General features: G+C 39.9%; 1 protein-coding gene across 2 annotated transcripts in view; it reads left to right on the plus strand.

The window, feature by feature from the left end:
- The first annotated feature begins 5,734 nt into the window (after positions 1 to 5,734).
- Positions 5,735 to 22,500, plus strand: part of LOC125045101 (carbohydrate sulfotransferase 13-like) — a 46,532-nt gene continuing 29,766 nt past the window's right edge. The window contains exon 1 of one of the 2 annotated variants that reach the window (XM_047642206.1): positions 5,735 to 5,927. In XM_047642206.1, the coding sequence (XP_047498162.1) occupies positions 5,893 to 5,927 (35 nt within the window). In that variant the 5' untranslated portion in view covers positions 5,735 to 5,892. Of the gene's footprint in view, positions 5,928 to 20,312; positions 20,407 to 22,500 lie in introns of those variants that run through there. The other variant, XM_047642207.1, reaches the window with a different exon arrangement.

The following is a 22,500-nucleotide window of genomic DNA, read 5'->3' on the forward strand; positions in this document are numbered from 1 at the left end:
TTTCTTGTGGGATGTGTGCCACAGTTCTATATTTTGTCCGATTTTATTTGTCAGGTTGGTCCACTCACTTTGCCACAGATGTATTTTTGTTTTTATGAGAGACACAAAATACCTGAGATCTGTACGAACTATGTTAATACCTGTTCTGACAAACATCCTGGTCCGCATCTTCCGGTGACGTCCTTCCCACAGCATCCTAAGGTGACCGTTTCTGCAGCAGGGTCCTCCTTCGGTGCCATGTCGGCTATCGTCGGTCCAACTGCTATGTATAGTCGGGGAACCAGATCATACACGTAAGGGTCAAGATAGTAAGGGAAAAGGAAACAACAGAGGGGAGGGGAGAGGGGATGTTCAGTGCTATGGATAAGTCCGATATGCGAAGCTGAGCTTCGCCCGGGCTAAGCCCATGAGAGGAGCCCGGCCTGTGACGACTTATGCCGACTCGTTAACATGTGCCAGCTGGTGCTGACTCGGCTGAGCTTAGTACTTACCCACCGTGGTGACGAGCCACAGCAGTAACCTCCAGGCGACAATTGCAACTTCTCGCGCCTGGGCGGGGCGCGAACCGCCGACCCCTCGGATGAGAGGCCGACACGTTACCACTGTACTAGCCCGGAGGCTTGTTATGTGCCACTAGCCGGTTATTTATATAAATTACAGTGTTTAATGTTTGTTTTTACTTTATTTTCCTTTTTTTTTTTTCCTTTTGTGTTTTACTTTCACAAAGATAGAGAAGATGATAGGGGAGGGAGACGTCAGTAGCGATCCGCAAGGACCTGGCTTGAACTACCAGCCGACTCTGATAGACATAAGAGTAGATAAGGGAAACGACAAGGCAATCAGCAAGGATTTACTAGAACCAACTGTCGTCACACAGAGAAGAAATGTATGTAAAATAAGATATTGCACATCATGTAGAGTCACTCATCACGACTGACAAAATCGTGGGCAAAAGAGATACATCATAGATCTTAACGCCTGCAACTACGACAGCAACAAACCCTATTAATGAAAAGGTTTCAGTGTTTTTTATTCCGCATGAATGAGTGAGTGATTGTGTGTGTGTGGGTGTGTGTGACTGAGACTGAGCTCACACAGAAAATGTATCACAAAAACGAAGATTAACGTTCACTAGAACAATAACGCGATAAATTAGCAATGCTAGTAATGCAAAATTATTTCAACTACCACAATGAATTCAACATTTAATGATACGCGACGGAATATATGCTCTAATGAACGTGAAAAATTATTCGAAAGCTTTCTCGCAAGCAAATCTTCATGGGTCAGAAATTCTGAGATGCCGAGGTAGCCATGTCTAGCTATGCATATCAGATTATGTAAGACTTCATCGACGGGGGGTCATTGTACCCAAAATGCGGAACGATATGAAGTGAATTGAATGAGACGTTAAAATCTATAAATAACCCGCTCTACTCTGCGCATCTGTGACATACCCTACAAGTATCTAACTGGGATTTACCCAAAACATCCAAGCGACTTCTAGAGGGGGAGTAGGGCGTGATTAGTAAGCGAATAACAATTCTAGCTTAAACACTAGTCCTACATTAATGAACGGACGTAACTGCGGGTCACACCGACACAAAAGTTGCCGATCGAACGAATAACTTGTACTTAATATCGTACTGTCGGAGCGTAGACCCATTAGGCGATATACGCAATCCCGAGTTATATCGGGCATCCCTGTGCACTATGATATGGGGAAGATCCTAACGCTATACTCAAAATAATACATTTATGAAAAATCGCGTTACAAGCTCCGTTCTAGCGCCGATAGAACGTGCTACCAATGAGAAATGTAACGATGCTACGATTACCCCTATGGTGCCAACAACAACAACCAAATTACGGGAAAAACGAGCGGTCACCTTTTGGCCCTTTCACGTAAACAACCGACCGGAAGGGAGAGAAAATAAGGTCAGCTCGGGCCGAGGAATGGAATGAGATCCATTAATAGAATTATATGATGCCCATCTCGCGTTAAATTCGTTGTAGGTGAAAGAATTAAAATTTCCAACAACGAGATATATCAATTAAATAATTAATGAACGATATTTCGTGTTTGTTGGCAAATACCGTAATCACACAGTAATGCGATCTAAGGTCAGGAGAGTGAGAGTGACTGTACATACGGCTTTTCACATTTATGGAAAAAGAGAGGGAAAAGGAATGGAAAGGCCCAAAATGTGTATTCATGTGGTTTTGAAGACATGGTCTATCGTGGAAGCGTTGGTCGAGCGGATATCGGAGACTGTGTATTGCGAGCCAAAAGGACGCAACGACCACCCTGCCACTAGTTTGTAATGACTATAGAACCTTTAGTACAATGGCTGTGACTGGTTGGGCAGTCATAGTGGTTAAGCGGCTTGACTCTTTTTTAAGGAAGAGTACGACACAGTAAAGGGAACACACGAGACGTTGTCTTGGGTAAGCACTGAGCGAGGTGTCGCGTGTCCGGCATGCCAACCCTGGTGGATGACCTGGGCACGGTGACTTCTGGGAGCGAACTGAAGGGTCAGACGAGGTCAGATGTAATCGTCATCGAAGTCCTCGCTGGTGTGATGGTTCCAAATTGGTAAGCAGTCACGTGGTCTTTTGGTCTAATGGCTCATACAAACAGTGCTTATGTACGTGCCCTAGTGTGTGGTTAATGGTCAAAACAAATATATGTGATAGACATAGAAAGTCATATAGCACTATGGTAAAGTATTGTGATTAGGATAAGTGGACAGAAGAAGGGGGTGAAGATGAGAGGGAAAAGGAAAGGGGATGAGAAAAGACTATGCAGAATTAGTTAAGACAAGGGCCTCAGTCTCCGTCTCCGAGACAAAGGGCAAAGGATTGTGTGTTTGTGTATGTATATACAACATAATATATGTATATATAAGCTTATATAAATAACTATACATATATATGTGTGTATCTATATTACATATATGTGTGTATCTATATTACATATATGTGTGTATATATATATGTATGTACATATATATATATATGTATATATATGAAGATATATATATAATGTCACGTAGCGTTCGTTCATTGACAGTGACACCGATTGTTCCAGAACGGGGTGCATAACAGAACCCAATCTAAGTCTATACAATTTGGTGAGTAATATAAAATATACAAGGTAGGGAGAATAAAGACACTTTATAATTAACTTTACACCAATCACCGGATAACAAAAAATCACCTCATCCGCCAACATATATTCACACAAAACACCAGAAATAATATACACTGTAAAACATACTTATACAGGAATGCGGGTGGACAATTAAGGTCAACTTTTTAATATAAAGGTCAATTATCGTATCCATAACCCTGCTCCTCCGACCAGCGACCAGCTATACTCACACCCTTCCACAACCAGGACTGTTCTCCTCCTCCCTCGCCCTCATTCCACCTTCAACCCGAATCGACCGAAACCCGAACGAAGCCTCAAGTCTCGTCCACGTATTCCGAGGCGCGTCAGTCCATCGCAGTCGGAGTAAAGCGATATGCGGTCATGCAGAGATCAGGCAATTGTTTGAAGGTCATGTGCAGGTCGAAGGCCACACATGTATGTATGTATATACACATATATATATTATAAATACATATCTATACATACATACATATATATTTATTATATACATATATATACATATGTATACATATACATATCATACATATATATGTATGTATATATAGCTAACTATATTTCTAATATATATATATAAGTATATATATCATATATGAATGTATATATAAGTGTGTATATATATTTATATATATATGTATGTATGTATATATATACATATATATATATATATATATATATATATATAAATTGTTGGTGGTTCTCAACTTATATTCATATCTACGACAAACCCAACCTTAGTAAATCCGTGCAAATTCGTACGCACATTACGGGTGAGCAAAAGTTGGTTAAATCAAACCTAGATATGGTAGTGGCTTAGTCTATCGTAGATATAATAGTGAGATGAGAACCACCAACATCGGCGATGGCAAAACAAAAATAAAATAAAATAAATAAAAAAGTGTATATATATAACTTCTGTCATGATCCATGAAATATTATGATAGGACAAATAAAGTCACCCACCGTATATGATAATTTCTTTGTAAAGTAGTCAGGCTGGAAGCACTTTCAATCTCCTTTGGTTAGACCACTAGTTCTTAACCTGTTAACTACCACACCCCCTTTAGGAAGTTGTTCTTCCCTCCAAGCCCCCCTTGCATCTGGAAATAAAATTACCTTAAATATTTTAGTCTTTTAAATGAGTTTGATGAATTAGTCGCATTATTATTAAACTTTTGATCTGTGACCGTGCACTCATTAAGAGAACAACAAAGATAATTAGAGAATTTACTGTTTTTCCCAAGGGCTCGCACCCACATCAGAAAATACTGAAGCCACCCTATGGGGTTAAATCGTATATATAATACTTCAGAATACCCTCATTTCCTTAACCCATTGCCGCCGAGGAAAATGAATAAAAAATGGGGAAAATGCAGCGCTCATTTTTTATATTTTTGTGAATTGTCTCAGCACATAGATGGCTCAGCGATTGCTTAGCCACAAAAGAGTTAGCTAATGAATGAAAATAAATAAATCTTCGAAACTTCTTTCTTCTTGAATCTTAGCTACATATGAAAATATATAATTCCTTATATATTATATATAAATATAACGAAATGAAAGAAAAAACAAAAGGAACAGATTGACATGTTGAAAAATGCAGACAATAAAACAAATTGAGTGAAAAGTGTAAAGTGAAAAAGAGAATCATTGCTGAAATAAGTCACTCTATAAAATGGATTAAGAGCGCCATCTGACGCAGCTTTGAAAGGATCACGTGGCATGGAAAGTTTGCGAATTGCTGTTGTAAATGATAAACAATGCAAACAACACGTAACTGCCACCTCCATGTTGCCTTTATCAGAGATAAGGTAGTACAGGGTGTTTGTAAGAGATTGGCGTATCGGAAGCCTTATCTCTTTAGAGTTATTTGGGGGGGTGGGGGGCATTTCCTGTTCACATGTATTCTCAAGTATTATATATACAATTTAAGACATAATATTATAGGCGTTATTTTTATATATTTTTAATGTTTAATTGTTCGTTCGGACATACCAGCTGTGAACAACCTTTTATTTGTTCTTAACACCCCTGAGCCCGAAAACAAACAAAAAATATACATTTCACCCAAAATAACAGTTACTAGGACACCCCTCACATAGAGTTGCCAAATATTCATCAACTGTACCTTAGCAATTATGGCACAGAAAAAACAATATTCTATGTGTTATTTATTTCAATATTGACATGAAACGTATAAATGTACTGGTAATTCATATCATTAAACCGGTTTATAAATGTAGCCTTTTTTCTTTCCTTCGTATTTTCATTCCTATCTCTTACAATTTAGTTTAAAAATATCGCAGTTCTCTTAATATGCTAAATGCCATCATAATTTCTAATTCCATCACATATTAGACAATTTAGTAGAAAAAAAATATTAACCTTGAATGGATAATTTTGTACCCTCAGTAAATGTTCAAAATATTTTTAAACTGAACAGAAAATCTATAAAAAAAAAAAAAATGCGATCTGATATGGCCTATTGCGCAACAGAATTAATCTTTGATAAGACACCTTGGGATCAGATTAGACTTGCGTGAAACACCAGACTGTACGCGTGGCTAAGCGGATCTCCGTTTTGTGTTATAATGCAGTGAATTTACAGATACAAGTGAAATTTAGTGTACTTTGAGGAAAGACATGTCAAGATCTTGTTTTTAAATCATTTCATTATTTTTGTACTTAATATACTGTTAAAGTTATTTTCTCCGAGAAGAATGACAAACGCTTCGAAAAGGAAAATGTACCTGAGGTAAGTATTGCAGAGACCTTTTTTTTCATATATGAAGTTCATACCTATTATTGGCAGATTTTGCATTTTCATGTTGACCTTTATTTTCTAGTATGCTTTGAATCACTTGCGTCACATATGGCAGGCGGTAAATATTGTTTATGCTTATAATTACAAGAGAGATAGACATAAAGTTCTGGGGTAATTACTACGTGTCTACTTGCCTGGTCATTCCTCTCCCGGACAATTACCCGCCCGCTTCCCTCCATTTCGACAAAGCATCCATAAAAATCGAACAGTTCTTAAGAAACCTTCACGGCGCCACCTTTACCGTCCGTTTTTGCCGCCGTTGTCCCTCTGCCAACGCCGTGCTCCGCTGCCTTGCTCCGTTCTTCAGCCTGGCGCTCGGGATGTTGATTTAATCTTCTTTTTCTCTCCTGAAGGATCTTTTTCTCTCTTCCTTCTTCTTTTTCTCTCCTGTAGGATCTTTCTCTCTCTTCCTTTTTCTTTTTCTCTCTTCTTTTTCTGTCTTCCTTCTTCTTTTTCTCCTTTTTTTTCTTTCCTGAAGGATCCTTGCGCCACCACTCTGTCGCATAGCAATGGCTCCAACCAATTGGCATTCGATCTTTCCATTCTTGTCATTTCCTTTATATTAAGAATGATAGACTTCATGCTTAATATTGGAGGCATGAGTTTGTGTTGTGAACGAGATTTGTACTCGTTTGCCCCAAAGGTCACATTACATTTTTTTGCGAATGTTAGTAGCGATACAACATTTGGTTAGATTTATGATTCAGTATCCAGACAAAAGATGTATTTATTTTCTACAGTCTCATATTTGCTACTTTTATATTACTATTCATTTACAGTGTCAAGGAGATTAAGTATGTAGTGATGAGTATGTAGTATTTTTTTAAGATATTACGTTTGTTTTGTCAGGCAAATTGTTTACACGCATTAAGCCTCTAGATGTGTAAGGAATTGATTACGCTTAAAAATGCAAGTTGGAATATTACTTAATGTTCAAAGAAGCTATCCACATATTTCAAGTTCATAAATAAATGAGTGTTACAGTGAAATTCAAGATATAGATTAAGAGTGTTTTTGTTGCTCGATTGCAGCACGAACGAGTGGAGACGGGAGAGTGATAGTGGAAACAAGCAGCGTAACAGTGCTTCACGAAAGGTACAGGAAAATAGAGAACGAATGGTAGTGTGAAGAGACGAGTACCTGGCATGTTTTTTGTGTTCTCTGAGGGGACCTTTTAAGGGTTGTTGTCGTTTGCAACTTTTGACCCTTAAAAATCAATTCATTAAATCACCTTTAAAGAAGAGAAGTGCATCTTCCTTGCCGTGGGATGCAATTTGCAACGTTGGCACATTAGCATTACTAACCATGGCATAACGTAAAAAAGTGCAATAGATTAATTACAGGGAAGCGCAAAAATCATTATACTAGAAAAATAAAGATAAACATAGTGGACAGAACCAAACGCATATTTTATCTAGTTTTCTAGTCAGTGAAACGGTCACTCCCTGGATGTTTTTTAAATATTATTTGGCAATAAAGAATTCAGGGAAATCGTCAGTACTACACGTGTAGTTTTTTTGTGTGTTTGTTTTTATTTTTCCTGGAAGCTGTTTAATCCACTGCGCTGTTTTTAGTAAATCCCCAATTTCCTTCATAAAAATCGCCTCTAAATTGTCTCGCCCCTTTTGCCATTGTTGTTCTTTTTTTATTTCTTTCTTCTCTTTTCTTTCTTTCTTTCTCTCCTTTCTTTCGTTCACATGAGTTCGAGATCCGTCAAACGTTGTCAGCCAAGCTGGAAGGACGTCGATACTTGCTCGAAGGTCTCGCATAGGTCCTCCTCGACTTCGGATTCTTCTGAACTTCCTCGTAGTCCTCGTCCAGATGTCCTCGTAGTCTTTGTCTGGATCTACGGGCGTCCGGGCAGGCGGCGTCATCTTCGGCATCTGAGGGTGGTTGATACCTGCACTGACGAGCTCCTGGAATTTGACTGGATCTGCGGGTATCCAGGCAGGTGGCGCCCTTCCACAGCATCATGGGGCGACTGGTACCTGCGCTGGCGAGTTCTTAGTCTCTCGCTGGATCTACGGGCGGCGCCCTTCCACTGCATCCTGGGGCGGCTTAATACCTGCTCTGACAAACATCCTGGTCCGCATCTTCCGGTGACGTCCTTCCCACAGCATCCTAAGGTGACCGTTTCTGCAGCAGGTTCCTCCTTCGGTGCCATGTCGGCTATCGTCGGTCCAACTGCTATGTATAGTCGGGGAACCAGATCATACACGTAAGGGTCAAGATAGTAAGGGAAAATGAAACCACAGAGGGGAGGGGAGAGGGGATGTTCAGTGCTAAGGATAAGTCCGATATACGAAGCTGAGCCTCGCCCGGGTTAAGCCCATGAGAGGAGTCCGGCCTGTGTCGACTTATGCCGAGTCGTTAACGTGTGTCAGCTGGTGATGACTCGGCTGATAGTCCTTACCCACTGTGGTGACGAGCCACAGCAGTAACCTCCAGGCGACAATTGCAACTTCTCGCGCCTGGGCGGGGCGCGAACCGCCGACCCCTCGGATGAGAGGCCGGCACGTTACCATTGTACTAGCCCAGAGGCATGTTATGTGCTACTAGCCGGTTATTTATATAGATTACAGTTTTTAATGTTTGTTTTTACTTTATTTTCATTTGTTTTTCCTTTTGTGTTTTACTTTCACAAAGACAGAGAAGATGATAGGGGAGGGAGACGTCAGTAGCGATCCGCAAGGACCTGGCTTGAACTACCAGCCGTCTCTGATAGACATAAGAGTAGATAAGGGAAGCGACAAGGCAATCCGCAAGGATTTACTTGAACCAACTGTCGTCACACAGAGAAGAAATGTATGTAAAATACGATATTGCACATCATGTAGAGTCACTCGTCACGAATGACAAAATAGCGGGCAAAATAGATACATCATAGATCTTAACGCCTGCAACTACGACAGCAACAAACCCTATTAATGAAAAGGTGTTTTTTATTCCGCATGAATGAGTGAGTGATTGTGTGTGTGTGTGTGTGTGTGTGTGACTGAGACTGAGCTCACACAGAAAATGTATCACAAACACGAAGATTTACGTTCACTTTAACAATAACGCGATAAATTAGCAATGCTAGTAATGCAAAATTATTTCAACTACCACACTGAATTCAACATTTAATGATACGCGACGGAATATATGCTCTAATGAACGTGAAAAATTATTCGAAAGCTTTCTCGCAAGCAAATCTTCATGGGTCAGAAATTCTGAGATGCCGAGGTAGCTATGTCTAGCTATGCATATCAGATTATGTAAGACTTCATCGACGGGGGGTCATTGTACCCAAAATGCGGAACGATGTGAAGTGAATTGAACGAGACGTTAAAATCTATAAATAACCCGCTCTACTCTGCGCATCTGTGACATACCCTACAAGTATCTAACTAAGATTTACCCAAAACATCCAAGCGACTTCTAGAGGGGGAGTAGGGCGTGATTAGTAAGCGAATAACAATTCTAGCTTAAACACTAGTCCTACATTAATGAACGGACGTAACTGCGGGTCACACCGACACAAAAGTTGCCGATCGAACGAATAACTTGTACTTAATATCGTACTGTCGGAGCGTAGACCCATTAGGCGATATACGCAATCCCGAGTTATATCGGGCATCCCTGTGCACTATGATATGGGGAAGATCCTAACGCTATACTCAAAATAATACATTTATGAAAAATCGCGTTACAAGCTCCGTTCTAGCGCCGATAGAACGTGCTACCAATGAGAAATGTAACGATGCTACGATTACCCCTATGGTGCCAACAACAACAACCAAATTACGGAAAAAACGAGCGGTCACCTTTTGGCCCTTTCACGTAAACAACCGACCGGAAGGGAGAGAAAGTGAGGTCAGCTCGGGCCGAGGAGTGGAACGAGATCCATTAATAGAACTATATGATGCCAATCACGAACGCGTTAAATTCGTTGTAGGTGAAAGAATTAAAATTTCCAACAACGAGATATATCAATTAAATAATTAATGAACGATATTTCGTGTTTGTTGGCAAATACCGTAATCACACAGTAATGCGATCTAAGGTCAGGAGAGTGAGAGTGACTGTACATACGGCTTTACACATTTATGGAAAAAGAGAGGGAAAAGGAATGGAAAGGCCCAAAATGTGTATTCATGTGGTTTTGAAGACATGGTCTATCGTGGAAGCGTTGGTCGAGCGGATATCGGAGACTGTGTATTGCGAGCCAAAAGGACGCAACGACCACCCTGCCACTAGTTTGTAATGACTATAGAACCTTTAGTACAATGGCTGTGACTGGTTGGGCAGTCATAGTGGTTAAGCGGCTTGACTCTTTTTTAAGGAAGAGTACGACACAGTAAAGGGAACACACGAGACGTTGTCTTGGATAAGCACTGAGCGAGGTGTCGCGTGTCCGGCATGCCAACCCTGGTGGGCCGGAGGCTAGTGGATGACCTGGGCACGGTGACTTCTGGGAGCTAACTGAAGGGTCAGACGAGGTCAGATGTAATCGTCATCGAAGTCCTCGCTGGTGTGATGGTTCCAAATTGGTAAGCAGTCACGTGGTCTTTTGGTCTAATGGCTCATACAAACAGTGCTTATGTACATGCCCTAGTGTGTGGTTAATGGTCAAAACAAATATATGTGATAGACATAGAAAGTCATATAGCACTATGGTAGAGTATTGTGATTAGGATAAGTGGACAGAAGAAGGGGGTGAAGATGGGAGGGAAAAGGAAAGGGGATGAGAAAAGACTATGCAGAATTAGTTAAGACAAGGGCCTCAGTCTCCGTCTCCGAGACAAAAGGCAAAGGATTGTGTGTTTGTGTATGTATATACAACAACATATATGTATATATAACCTTATATAAATAACTATACATATATATATGTGTATCTATATTACATATATATGTGTGTATATATATGTATATATATGTATGTACATATATATATGTATATATATGAAGATATATATATAATGTCACGTAGCGTTCGTTCATTGACAGTGACACCGATTGTTCCAGAACGGGGTGCATAACAGAACCCAATCTAAGTCTATATAATTTGGTGTCAGTCGAAAAACCCTTTGTAACTATCCTTTGGAGTCTTTTAATTTAATATCCAGTCCACTCAGAAGTACGTATTTTTCCTGTGTGTTAGTTCTGATGTGATCACACTTCTTAATTATTATGTTTCTTATGCTTCTTTTACCTTAGTTTTATTGTCATTACTATTATCATTCATTATTAATTAATATGCTAGCTCTTCACTAATTGATCATCACTTATCAAGATGTTCCGCTTGTATTTTCTGTTACAACCATTACTATTATATATGTTTCTATTCTTCATTACATTTCATTGGTTTTCTTTTTTTTTATGGTATTGCATATTTTAAAGTAATATAAAGTATACAAGGTAGGGATAATAAAGACACTTTATAATTAACTTTACACCAATCACCGTATAACAAAAAATCACCTCATCCGCCAACATATATTCACACAAAACACCAGAAATAATATTCACTGTAAAACATACTTATACAGGAATGCGGGTGGACAATTAAGGTCAACTTTCAAAGGTCAATTATCGTATCCATAACCCTGCTCCTCCGACCAGCGACCAGCTATACTCACACCCTTCCACAACCAGGGCTGTTCTGCTCCTCCCTCGCCCTCATTCCACCTTCAACCCGAATCGACCGAAACCCGAACGAAGCCTCAAGTCTCGTCCACGTATTCCGAGGCGCGTCAGTCCATCGCAGTCGGAGTAAAGCGATATGCGGTCATGAAGAGATCAGGCAATTGTTTGAAGGTCATGTGCAGGTCGAAGGCCACACATATGTATGTATGTATATACACATATATATACATATTATAAATACATATCTTTACATACATACATATATATTTATTATATACATATATACATATGTATACATATACATATCATATATATATATATATATATATATATATATATATATATATATATGTATATATAGCTAACTATATTTCTGATATATATATAAGTATATATATCATAAATGAATGTATATATAAGTGTGTATATATATTTATATATATGTATGTATGTATGTATATATATATGCATATATATATATATATATATATATATATATATATATAAAATGTTGGTGGTTCTCAACTTATATTCATATCTACGACAGACCCAACCTTAGTAAATCCGTGCAAATTCGTACGCACATTACGGGTGAGCAAAAGTTGGTTAAATCAAACCTAGATATGGTAGTGGTTTAGTCTATCGTAGATATAATAGTGAGATGAGAACCACCAACATCGGCGATGGCAAAACAAAAATAAAATAAAATAAATAAAAAAGTGTATATATATAACTTCTGTCATGATCCATGATATATTATGATAGGACAAATAAAGTTTTTGTCACCCACCGTATATGATAAATTCTTTGTAAAGTAGTCAGGCTGGAAGCACTTTCAATCTCCTTTGGTTAGACCACTAGTTCTTAACCTGTTAACTACCACACCCCCTTTAGGAAGCTGTTCTTCCCTCCAAGCCCCCCTTGCATCTGGAAATAAAATTACCTTAAATATTTTAGTCTTTTAAATGAGTTTGATGAATTAGTCGCATTATTATTAAACTTTTGATCTGTGACCGTGCACTCATTAAGAGAACAATAAAGATAATTAGAGAAATTACTGTTTTTTCCCAAGGGCTCGTACCCACATCAGAAAATACTGAAGCCACCCTATGGGGCGCGCCCGCCAGGTTAAGAACCACTTGGTAAGACCCTCATTCCCTTAACTTACAAATGGTCACTCATTAGGATGGGTGGACATGCTTTGTTCAATAACTTCTAGCACTGCCTTTGCGCAATTTAACCCATTGCCATTGGAAAATTAATAAAACATGGGGAAAATGCTGTGCTCATTTTTTATATTTTTTTGTTAGCACATAGATGGCTCTGCTAGTGCTTAGACACAAAGGAGTCAATTAGTATATCTTGTGACTTTACTTGACTACACCTTTCATTGAGTTGGCGGGATAAACGTATTTTTTACTAATGCTTTAAATATTGATGGTGTTACTTTTATTTAAGACAGACACACTCGTGGTCGAAACTCTGATGAGCGAACACCTTGTTTACAACGCAGTAACAACAAACACTAGGTCTTGTGCCACTTGAGCTACCCTGGAGCCCGGGGCCTCTTGTCTCGCTTGACATTGTTGTTCCTGAGTTCTCTTAACGTAAATAGCAGTAAAGTAACATCCTGTAATTGCAGAACATTTGTTGTGCTTTGCCAGCACCTTCAGTGCTATTGCTTTGCAGGTGACACGAGGCTACAGTAGTAGTAGTCAGCACCCCACCCCAGACCCGCAGCTCTCTTCTACACCAGGGTAGCCCTTGTGGCTTTGACCCCTGGGTAGGGAGGCCCAGTAGTCTGGGGCGTCATTTGGGCGCACTTTTTCTTTGGTCCTGAAATCTTTTCCTTATAATGTGACTTTCCTGAGCCTACCGGAGTTCCTCGGAACTCCCGTATTCGCTTGGGGGGTGGGCATTGAATTACCGTCCTTCGCCTAGGCAAGTTCGGCGGTAAGGAAGTGTCCCACACATAACTCGATCCCTCTGTGGTACTGGAGAACGCAACCAGGCTTCCACTGAGGGGGTAGAGGACGAAAAACTGCCTTACTCTCTTAGCTATTGCTGTTAGGTTGATAACAAAAGTTAAGAGGTTTTTTGTCCCTTCAGTACTACGATTTTGAGTAAAGGGGTCGGACCTGGTCCGATACCCAGTATGAGTGATACCCCGGCTACCCCTTCTCCTCCTAAAGGAGGAGGGACGACTAAAGACCCTTCTAAGACTAATCTGATGACGAACAATGGTACCCCCACTAATGACAAGACGAGACGACCACTTTTCACAATCCCCACCCAGAATGCAAGGTTCGCGAATGTAAAATGCGTGAATGAAAATCAGTCGCTTTTGAACGTGAACCCCTTTATCATCAAAAAGGTCCTTGATGGTCAAGTGGACGGCGACTTTGATTTTGTGAAAAAATTGCGAGATGGAAGCCTCCTTGTTAAAGTACAATACAACTCCCAGATTAAGGATTTACTTAAGCTGACGCAAATTCATGATCTTCGAGTTAAAGTAACTATCCCTATTGGCCCAAATACCTGTAAGGGAGTAATCTTTCACAGGGATTTGAGGACGATGGATGAAAGTGAAATTCTTGAGAGCATGAAGGACCAAGACGTAGTGGACGTTCATTGTATGACCAAGAAGGACGGGAATGTGCGAACGAAAACTGGACTGTGTTTTTTGACTTTTGCCTTGAATAAAATCCCTGAATATGTCAACGTCGGTTATGAACGAGTACAAGTAAGACCTTATGTCCAAAAGCCAATGCATTGTAACAGATGCCAAAAATTCGGACACACCTCATTAAGATGTATTGACAAAGATTCTTCTAAATTCACTTCAGGATCTGCCGAGTGCAGCATCCTGAAGAAGGAGACTGAAACATTGGCATATATGAGAAAGCATGAAGTTAGTTATACTGAAGCTAAGAGGAAAGTGGAAAGTTTGACACACAAACCCGATACTTCCTATGCTGCAGCGGTAACTAGCAACACCCCTAGTACAAGTGATGTCAGTCAACAGCTTGCAGCTAAGGATAAGGAAATTGCCGAACTCAAACAAACCGTTAAAGAATTAAATATTAAAGTATATCAACTGACAAAATTGGTCAATCAAATGGCTGCATCAACCCAGCCTAAACAACATAAGGAGGATGATACCGAATCACAGTCTGGAGCGCACCTCCCCGTCCGGGCTACTCCTGTGAGGACTTCGTCTGGCTCGCGATCGGTTTCTCGAGAGAGAAGCAGGTCGCAGTCTGTCAGTCGTCTCCCTCGCCAGGAGGTGCAGGACATGGAGGCTTCTGTCTCCAAACCATCCCGTGAGAGGTCCCCGGGAAGAGAGGGAGAGGAGGCGCCTCCCTCCCATAAAAAGAAAATAAAAACAGGTGGACAAGGCACTTCCAAACCCCATAAAACGTAATCATCGCGTCAACCATTATACAATGGAACTGTCGAAGTATTAGATCTAAAGTAAATGACCTTAAATTATTAGCCTCGTCCTATGCTCCCGATATTATAGTTCTCCAAGAAACTCATTTGACAAACCTCCTCTCTGACGAGGTCGTATCGCTCAGGAACTACCATTTATGTCGGAAGGATCGTGAGGGTAGGGGTGGAGGCGGAGTCGCCATGTACATCCACCAAAGCCTCCCTTTTACAGAAGTGACTATTGATTCTACTTTGGAGTTTGTCGCATGCAAAGTAAAAATTAATGGCACGTATCTGGCTATATGTTCAGTTTACTGTCCGCCTGATAAAGTGATAATCTATGATGAGCTTTTTGCTCTTCAGGAACGTCTGCCACAAAATAAAGTAATTTTAGGTGATTTTAATGCTCATCATACGTTATGGGGTTCCCTACGGGTGGATGGTAGAGGTGAGCAAGTAGTTAAGCTGATTAACGAGTCTGAATTAGTCCTTCTGAATGATGGTAGTCCCACGCGGGTGGACGATAATACCGGGAATTTGAGCTTTATAGATATATCACTGGTCTCTTCATCAATAGCAGCCAAGTGCCTGTGGCACACCATTGACGACTCGTTGGGAAGCGATCACCTTCCTATCTTGATTAAATATTCATGCGACACAGTGAGAACGCCTTCAGCGCCTAAATTTAACGTAAAAAGAGCAGACTGGGTCGCCTTCACAAGGAGCGTCAAGCTCGAACTTGTAGGAGAAACCATTGATGATAAAGTAAACAATATTCAGAATTCGATTTTAGAAGCAGCTTTGCTATCCATTCCTAAAACTTCGACAGATAGCGTTAAGCATAGAGTTCCATGGTGGACACCAGATTGCCGCAGGGCGCTGTGCCGACGCAATAAGGCCTACAGGCTTTTCCAAAATAACATCACCAATGAGAACTTTTGCAATTACAAACAAGCAAGAGCTAGGGCTCGTAGAGTAATAAGACAAGCAAAAAGAGACTCCTGGCGGAGCTTTGTCTCTACAATAAATAGCAATACCAAAATATCAGAGGTTTGGTCCACTATTAATAAAATAAATAGAAGAGGGTAACAATTTGGATTCACCTAGAGACATTGCTAATGCACTCGCAAGGCAGTTCTCTCATACAAGCAGCTCAGCAAACTACCATCACGCATTCCTGCCCATCAAGGAAGCGGCTGAGCTGCAACCAATTCACTTTGCCACAGGAGATGACTTTGATTACAATAAAGATCTAACAATGGATGAGCTTGTCCGAGCCCTAGAAGCCTGTAGAGGAACATCCCCAGGCCCCGATGAGATTCGATATGAGATGATGAAGCATCTTAATCATGATGACATGATTAAGTTGCTAGAAGTGTACAATGAAATTTGGAAAAGCCACACTTTTCCAAACTCATGGCACTTCGCCCACATCATTCCCATATTGAAAGGAGGGGGTAATCCCAGATTTGCCATCTCCTACCGCCCAATTGCGTTGACAAGTTGCTTATGCAAGGTCATGGAACGAATTGTTAACAGTAGGCTATTGCATTTTTTAAATTCCAGTAATTTACTAGTTGACGAGCAGTGCGGTTTCCGAAAGGGACGCCAAACTCTCGATCAGCTAGTAAAGCTGGACAGTCATATTCAAGAGGCAATTGCCAAAAAAGATTTTTTGATTTCAGTATTTTTAGATATAGAAAAAGCCTACGACATGACATGGCGATATGGCCTACTCAGAAAACTTTATGCTTTCGGATTACGTGGAAACTTGCCTTGTTTTATTCAAAATTTCATTTCTGACAGAACGTTTTCTGTCAAATTGTTTTCTGACAATGTCACTTTTTCGGACATTTTTGTCCAGGCAAACGGGGTCCCACAAGGAAGTGTCTTGTCACCAACATTATTTTTATGTATGATAAATGACATCTTACCAGCTCCTCCTCGGAATCTTAAATACTCACTGTACGCTGATGATTGTGCATTATGGCATTCCAGCAATAATGCAGAATTCTCAGCAAATCGCATCCAATTGGCACTGGATATGATTCATAACTGGGGCCTCCAGTGGGGTTTTAAGTTTTCCATTAGAAAGAGTATTGGGGTAATTTTTTCACATAGGAGGAAGCCGAACATCAGGCTAACTCTAGACAACCACCCAATACCTATTCAAAATTCTGCAAGATTTCTTGGGCTACTTTTTGATAGTAGACTCAATTGGAAAGACCACATTGGTCAGTTAAAGAATAAATGTCAAAAAGCACTAAATTTATTAAAGTGCATTTCTGGTAATAAATGGGGAGCTGATAGACAGTCTTTGCTAATGGTATATAAAGCCCTGATTAGGTCTAAAGTAGACTATGGGTCAATCGTGTATGGTTCGGCATCGAAAACAAGTTTGAAAGGATTGGATGCTGTGCAGAATGCTTGTTTGCGTGTGTGTCTTGGAGCCCTTAAATGTACTAGGATCGAGCGTCTTGAGGTGGAGTCAGGAGTACCTCCCCTCCGACTCAGACGCGGCCAGTTGGCACTGACCTATGCCGCAAAGGTGGCTCGAGACCCGAGCCACCCTAATGGCAATGGAGGCACTAGGCCCTTTGCCACGAGACTCCACGACCTCGTCGAGAAAGTCGGTATAGATCTCTCTACCATCGATACCCTGGTTCAGTCAAATATAGCGCCATGGGAAACACCCAATTTTTCTATCATGGAAGCCTGGCTTCCATCAGCCAAGGCCATGGCGCCGGAGGGTGAGGTACGCCAGAGGTTCAGAGAGATCCTTATTAAACATCTATCTTTTTTCATATATATACCGACGGCTCCAAGACAGATGAGTGTGTAGGTGCGGGTGTATGGTCGACTGAATGTGAACTAAAGTTTAGACTGCCGAATCATACATCGATTTTTCTTGCGGAACTTTTTGCCATTGATAAAGCTATTGATTTTGCACTATCGACGACCCACGATAGAATAGTTATTTTTTCAGATTCATTAAGTTCACTTAAAGCTATTAAATCCTTAGATACCACTAAAAATGAATTGCTGGGTAATATCATTCGTAAATTACACGGTGCCAACAAATCAATCAAACTAATATGGGTACCAGGTCACTCTGGTATCCATGGTAATGAACAGGCTGACAAACTAGCCGGGTCAACTGGCGATCTGGACACTACCATAGTTCGTACAGATCTCAGGTGTTTTGTGTCTCTTATAAAAGCAAAAATACATCTCCTGTGGCAAAGTGAGTGGACCAACCTCCAACTCACAAAAAAAATAAAACCAAACATAGAACTGTGGGCCACGGCCCACAGGGAAAACAGAAGGGAGGAGGTGGTGTTGGCACGCCTACGACTCAACGCCACAAGGATAACCCACCTCACTCCATACCTAGAAAAAAGATTCCCTCCACAGTGCCCCCATTGCACAAACCATCTCTCAATAGACCACATCTTAATATCCTGCCACCAATACCAAAACAATAGACAAACACTAAAAAACTATTTCAGAATGAAAAACATACCCTTAATAACATCAAACCTTTTATCAGACCATGAAAAAATAATAAATAAAGTAATCACTTTTTTAAGGGAGACAAAACTTTATGACCTTATATAGATTGATAGAATAAATAGGATCCATTGGCTTAATAACCTTGGCCACATGCCGCTGGTTGATAGCCAAGAAATCCAACAAAGAAAGAAAGATTTTATTTAAAACATTATAATTACTATACTGTTATAAACAGCAAAATAAGATAACGTAAATATTTTCGTAAATCAATGAAAAGGTTGAACGGGTGAGACAGGCAGTATTCGTAATTGGCTCACTGGTGATTTAGTACAAGTGTAGCCATCTATGAGGTAAAACAATTAAACAAGTAAACTCACAGTGAGTATGACATGTACGTACATGTCATGCCCGTCGGCAATGGGTTAATATCACTCAATATTACCCATTCCTGCTTGGCTGTTACCACTCCTCCTGTTACCGCCTGATTCCTAATAAGTCTGGAGGGACTACAACTTCCTTTGCTGTTCCCCTTTAAAAAAACAGTGACATCGACAGCCCATTAGTACTACATGTGCATGAGTACAGTATGTAGGCGTGAGCTGACTGCAGTGATGGTAAGCCGTATGTTCTTAGTGATTCCAATGGTCAGACAGCAGACGAAGTTATGGTTCCTCCATTAATGAAACCGTTCAGGTGGCAGGGGAAGCTTGACTGGCTTGTCTTGTGTGAGAATATTATAGAGCACTGGGCTAAGCATATCCAAGTACTCTCAGAGACGGATCTCAACTCTCTGAGCTGAATCAGGCCCAGCCTGTGTCGGACAATTCATGCCGAGTGGTGTGTAGAAAGCGCGGGGAAAACTTCGCAGATCTTCCAGCAAGTAGTATATGCAGAACTTGCATTGCATGTAACAGACAGCGAACAGAGGATTCAAAATATAAATAGTTATTGTGTGATGGCAAGAGTGGCATTATCATCGCCATATAATATTTGATTAAATGAAGATCTGATCGGGTTTCCATTTCATTCCTGGCTCTGGATCATATGAATATATGAGAGAGAAAAAGATAGGGTGAGGGTTAGAGAGAGTGGAGTTCACGGCAAATATGTCTATATAATCGTTGACAGGATCATTTAATAAATGCAGAAATTAATGAATACATACATGTGAATGACCTGTCTATGGACAATACATCCCAGTGGTGCTCAGTTTTAGAATTTATGTGTAATTATCTTTATACATGTTACTCATGCACAGGTGGTTGTTCGCGAATGCCCTTGCACCTGCATTTCTATTGTACATGGCATACAATGGGGATGATTCACAACCTATATATAGTTCATTCTCTTCTCTCTTTTTCTCTCTTTCCCCTTCTTTCTCACTCTTCCGTTTTCATAGATACTGTCCAGTGTTCTCATACTTAATACATCTTAATACATTATCAATCACACTTGGCTGGTTCAAGCAGATAACAAGTTGGCCGTAGAATGGCGGCGACAATTTTAACCAAAGGCTTACTGCAAATGGAATAATGCAATTAACATGACTTTCAAAGATATATGAAAATACTACTGATTGCCATGGTGAGGGACCATTTTGGCTTTTGAGGTATTGTGGCTAAAGGATTGGATATTCCTCCTTTTGTAATATATTCTTCACATGCATACTCGCGAACACTTGTATGTCAGCAGGTGTTTAAATCTCGAACAGGTGAAAACCGATGCAGTCGTTCAGTGGCGCTGCAGCTTTGGAGAAAGCAGAAGTACAATCCAGTAAAGGTGGACTCCCCTTGTCGGCAGTCATGGTTCGGATTCCAAGCCATATATACGATAGGTAAAGAGGAAAAGTTGAGTATGTTTGTCTTCACCTTGGCTTGTGGGTCTGTCACCTCTGATCAAGACAATTAGGTTATTAATTTATTTGTGTATTTATCTATCCATCTATATATATATCTATGTCAATACCAATGTGCCTATGTAGGATATATATATATATATATATATATATATATATATATATGTATGTATATATAAATATATATTACAAATGGAAATTCTATCTACATATATATAAAAATATACACATACATACATATACCTATACATACACACACACACACACACACACACACACACACACACACACACGTACAAGTGTGTGTGTGTGTGTGTGTTTTATGTACGTATGGTTGTATGTATTTATGTATGTGGATGTGGATGTATATGTATTTATAAATAGTTGTGTATGTATGTATATGTATATATATATATATATATATATGTCTGTGTGTGTAAGGATATGTGTATATATCGATATATAGATAGATATAGAGAGAGGGCGAGAATGAAAAGGAGATCCATGACTGTAGTGAACATCTTTATTGTAACATTTTAAAGAATTACATCTCTCCATCAGACTAGAAGTAATAAACATAAAACATGATTGGTAAAAGAAGAAACAACGACAAAACAGTTCAGATAATAAGCAATAATAAATGAGTAACAGAATGGAACAACAAGAAAAACACAGAGACTTTGTGGGAAAACGGCAAAACATACGTATAAGGTGACGCATGCCTAACAAGTGAGAACTTACACCGTAAGCAATTGAATGCCTGTATTGTTGTGAAGTTCGGGTTTCATCTTGTCGATTTACAGAGATTCTGAGATGATAATGTCGAGTCTGTTAGATGTTATGGACAGATCTTCTTAATCTTTGTGGGTGAAAGGGAGACACAGAATGCTGGTGGACAGCGAAGAAAGGTCTCCTCCGAGGTAGGTTAATTCTGATAGATTTACCCATATGTTTGAGTATTTTATGTCTGAACCATCGCGTAGACGATCCAATATACCTAGCACTATATCTAGGACAATTAAAAATATAGGCAATACTGAACATAGTTCTAATTGCAGAGGCATTCTCTTCTTGATATTATAGCGATTAACAAAAACAATGTTGAAATTGATCCGTTGGAACGAATGTTTTAGTATCTCACGTAATTGGGTAATACGGTACTCGTCAGAGACCTTTTTTTTTTTTTTTTTTTTTTTTTTTTTTTTTAGGGGTGGTGGTAAAGAGTGGTCTCAATTTATTCTAAATGCCAGTAACTGACCAATGAATATTGAAATGCGGCTTTTCGGAAATGCGAGCCAACTTCATATTTATGATAAAATTGCGATTGTCCAATTATCGCGGCCATATTTGAAAATTAAGAAAGTGCAAGAAGCGAACGCGGATAAAGACGCAAGATTTTCTCAACAGTCGCTGATTATGGTGGTCCCTGCTTCGATATAATCTTTGGACGATGAAGTACATGGCATACCCTACTAAAACTTTAATGAGCAATTAAAATCTCTGCTAAACTGCCGCTTCCTGATTGGTCGTGACATCGTGATGACGTAGGTGTGCGCATTGTGACAGAAAACGGTGTGCGAATTGCGCAGAAATTTACTCTTTCGCACCGATCCGGCTACGGTAATTTCATGTAATTAGTTCCTTTGGCAGCAGCGAGAACTGATTCGTGGTTACTCGATGCATGGTTACTGGATAATTGGCAGAGATTGTTCGAATCGTAATTGCTCAGGAACTATGATGTCACAACTGTTGTTTTCTTGGAAAGCTTATTTGTAAGAATATAGTAATCTCCTTCAGCAATTTTTGTATTTGCACAGCTATACTTGAGGATTTGTGAGTGAGACTATGTGACGTCATCAATATTAATGCCAAGAGCCGCTATAAAGTTACCCATTATATCAAATACCTTTGAAGTAAACTTAAAATCTTCCCTGCTATTTCCTCTCAACAAGAGTTCCGTGTAATTAGCAAACTTCAGAAATACTTTTTCACTACAGAAGCTAATGGAAGTTTCGCTTTCTGTTTTCGTTGGTCTGTGGGTCACAACCCAACGCAGTTGTGTTTACATATATC

The sequence above is a fragment of the Penaeus chinensis genome, chromosome 36, assembly GCF_019202785.1.
Source record: "Penaeus chinensis breed Huanghai No. 1 chromosome 36, ASM1920278v2, whole genome shotgun sequence".
Lineage (NCBI taxonomy): Eukaryota > Metazoa > Arthropoda > Malacostraca > Decapoda > Penaeidae > Penaeus > Penaeus chinensis.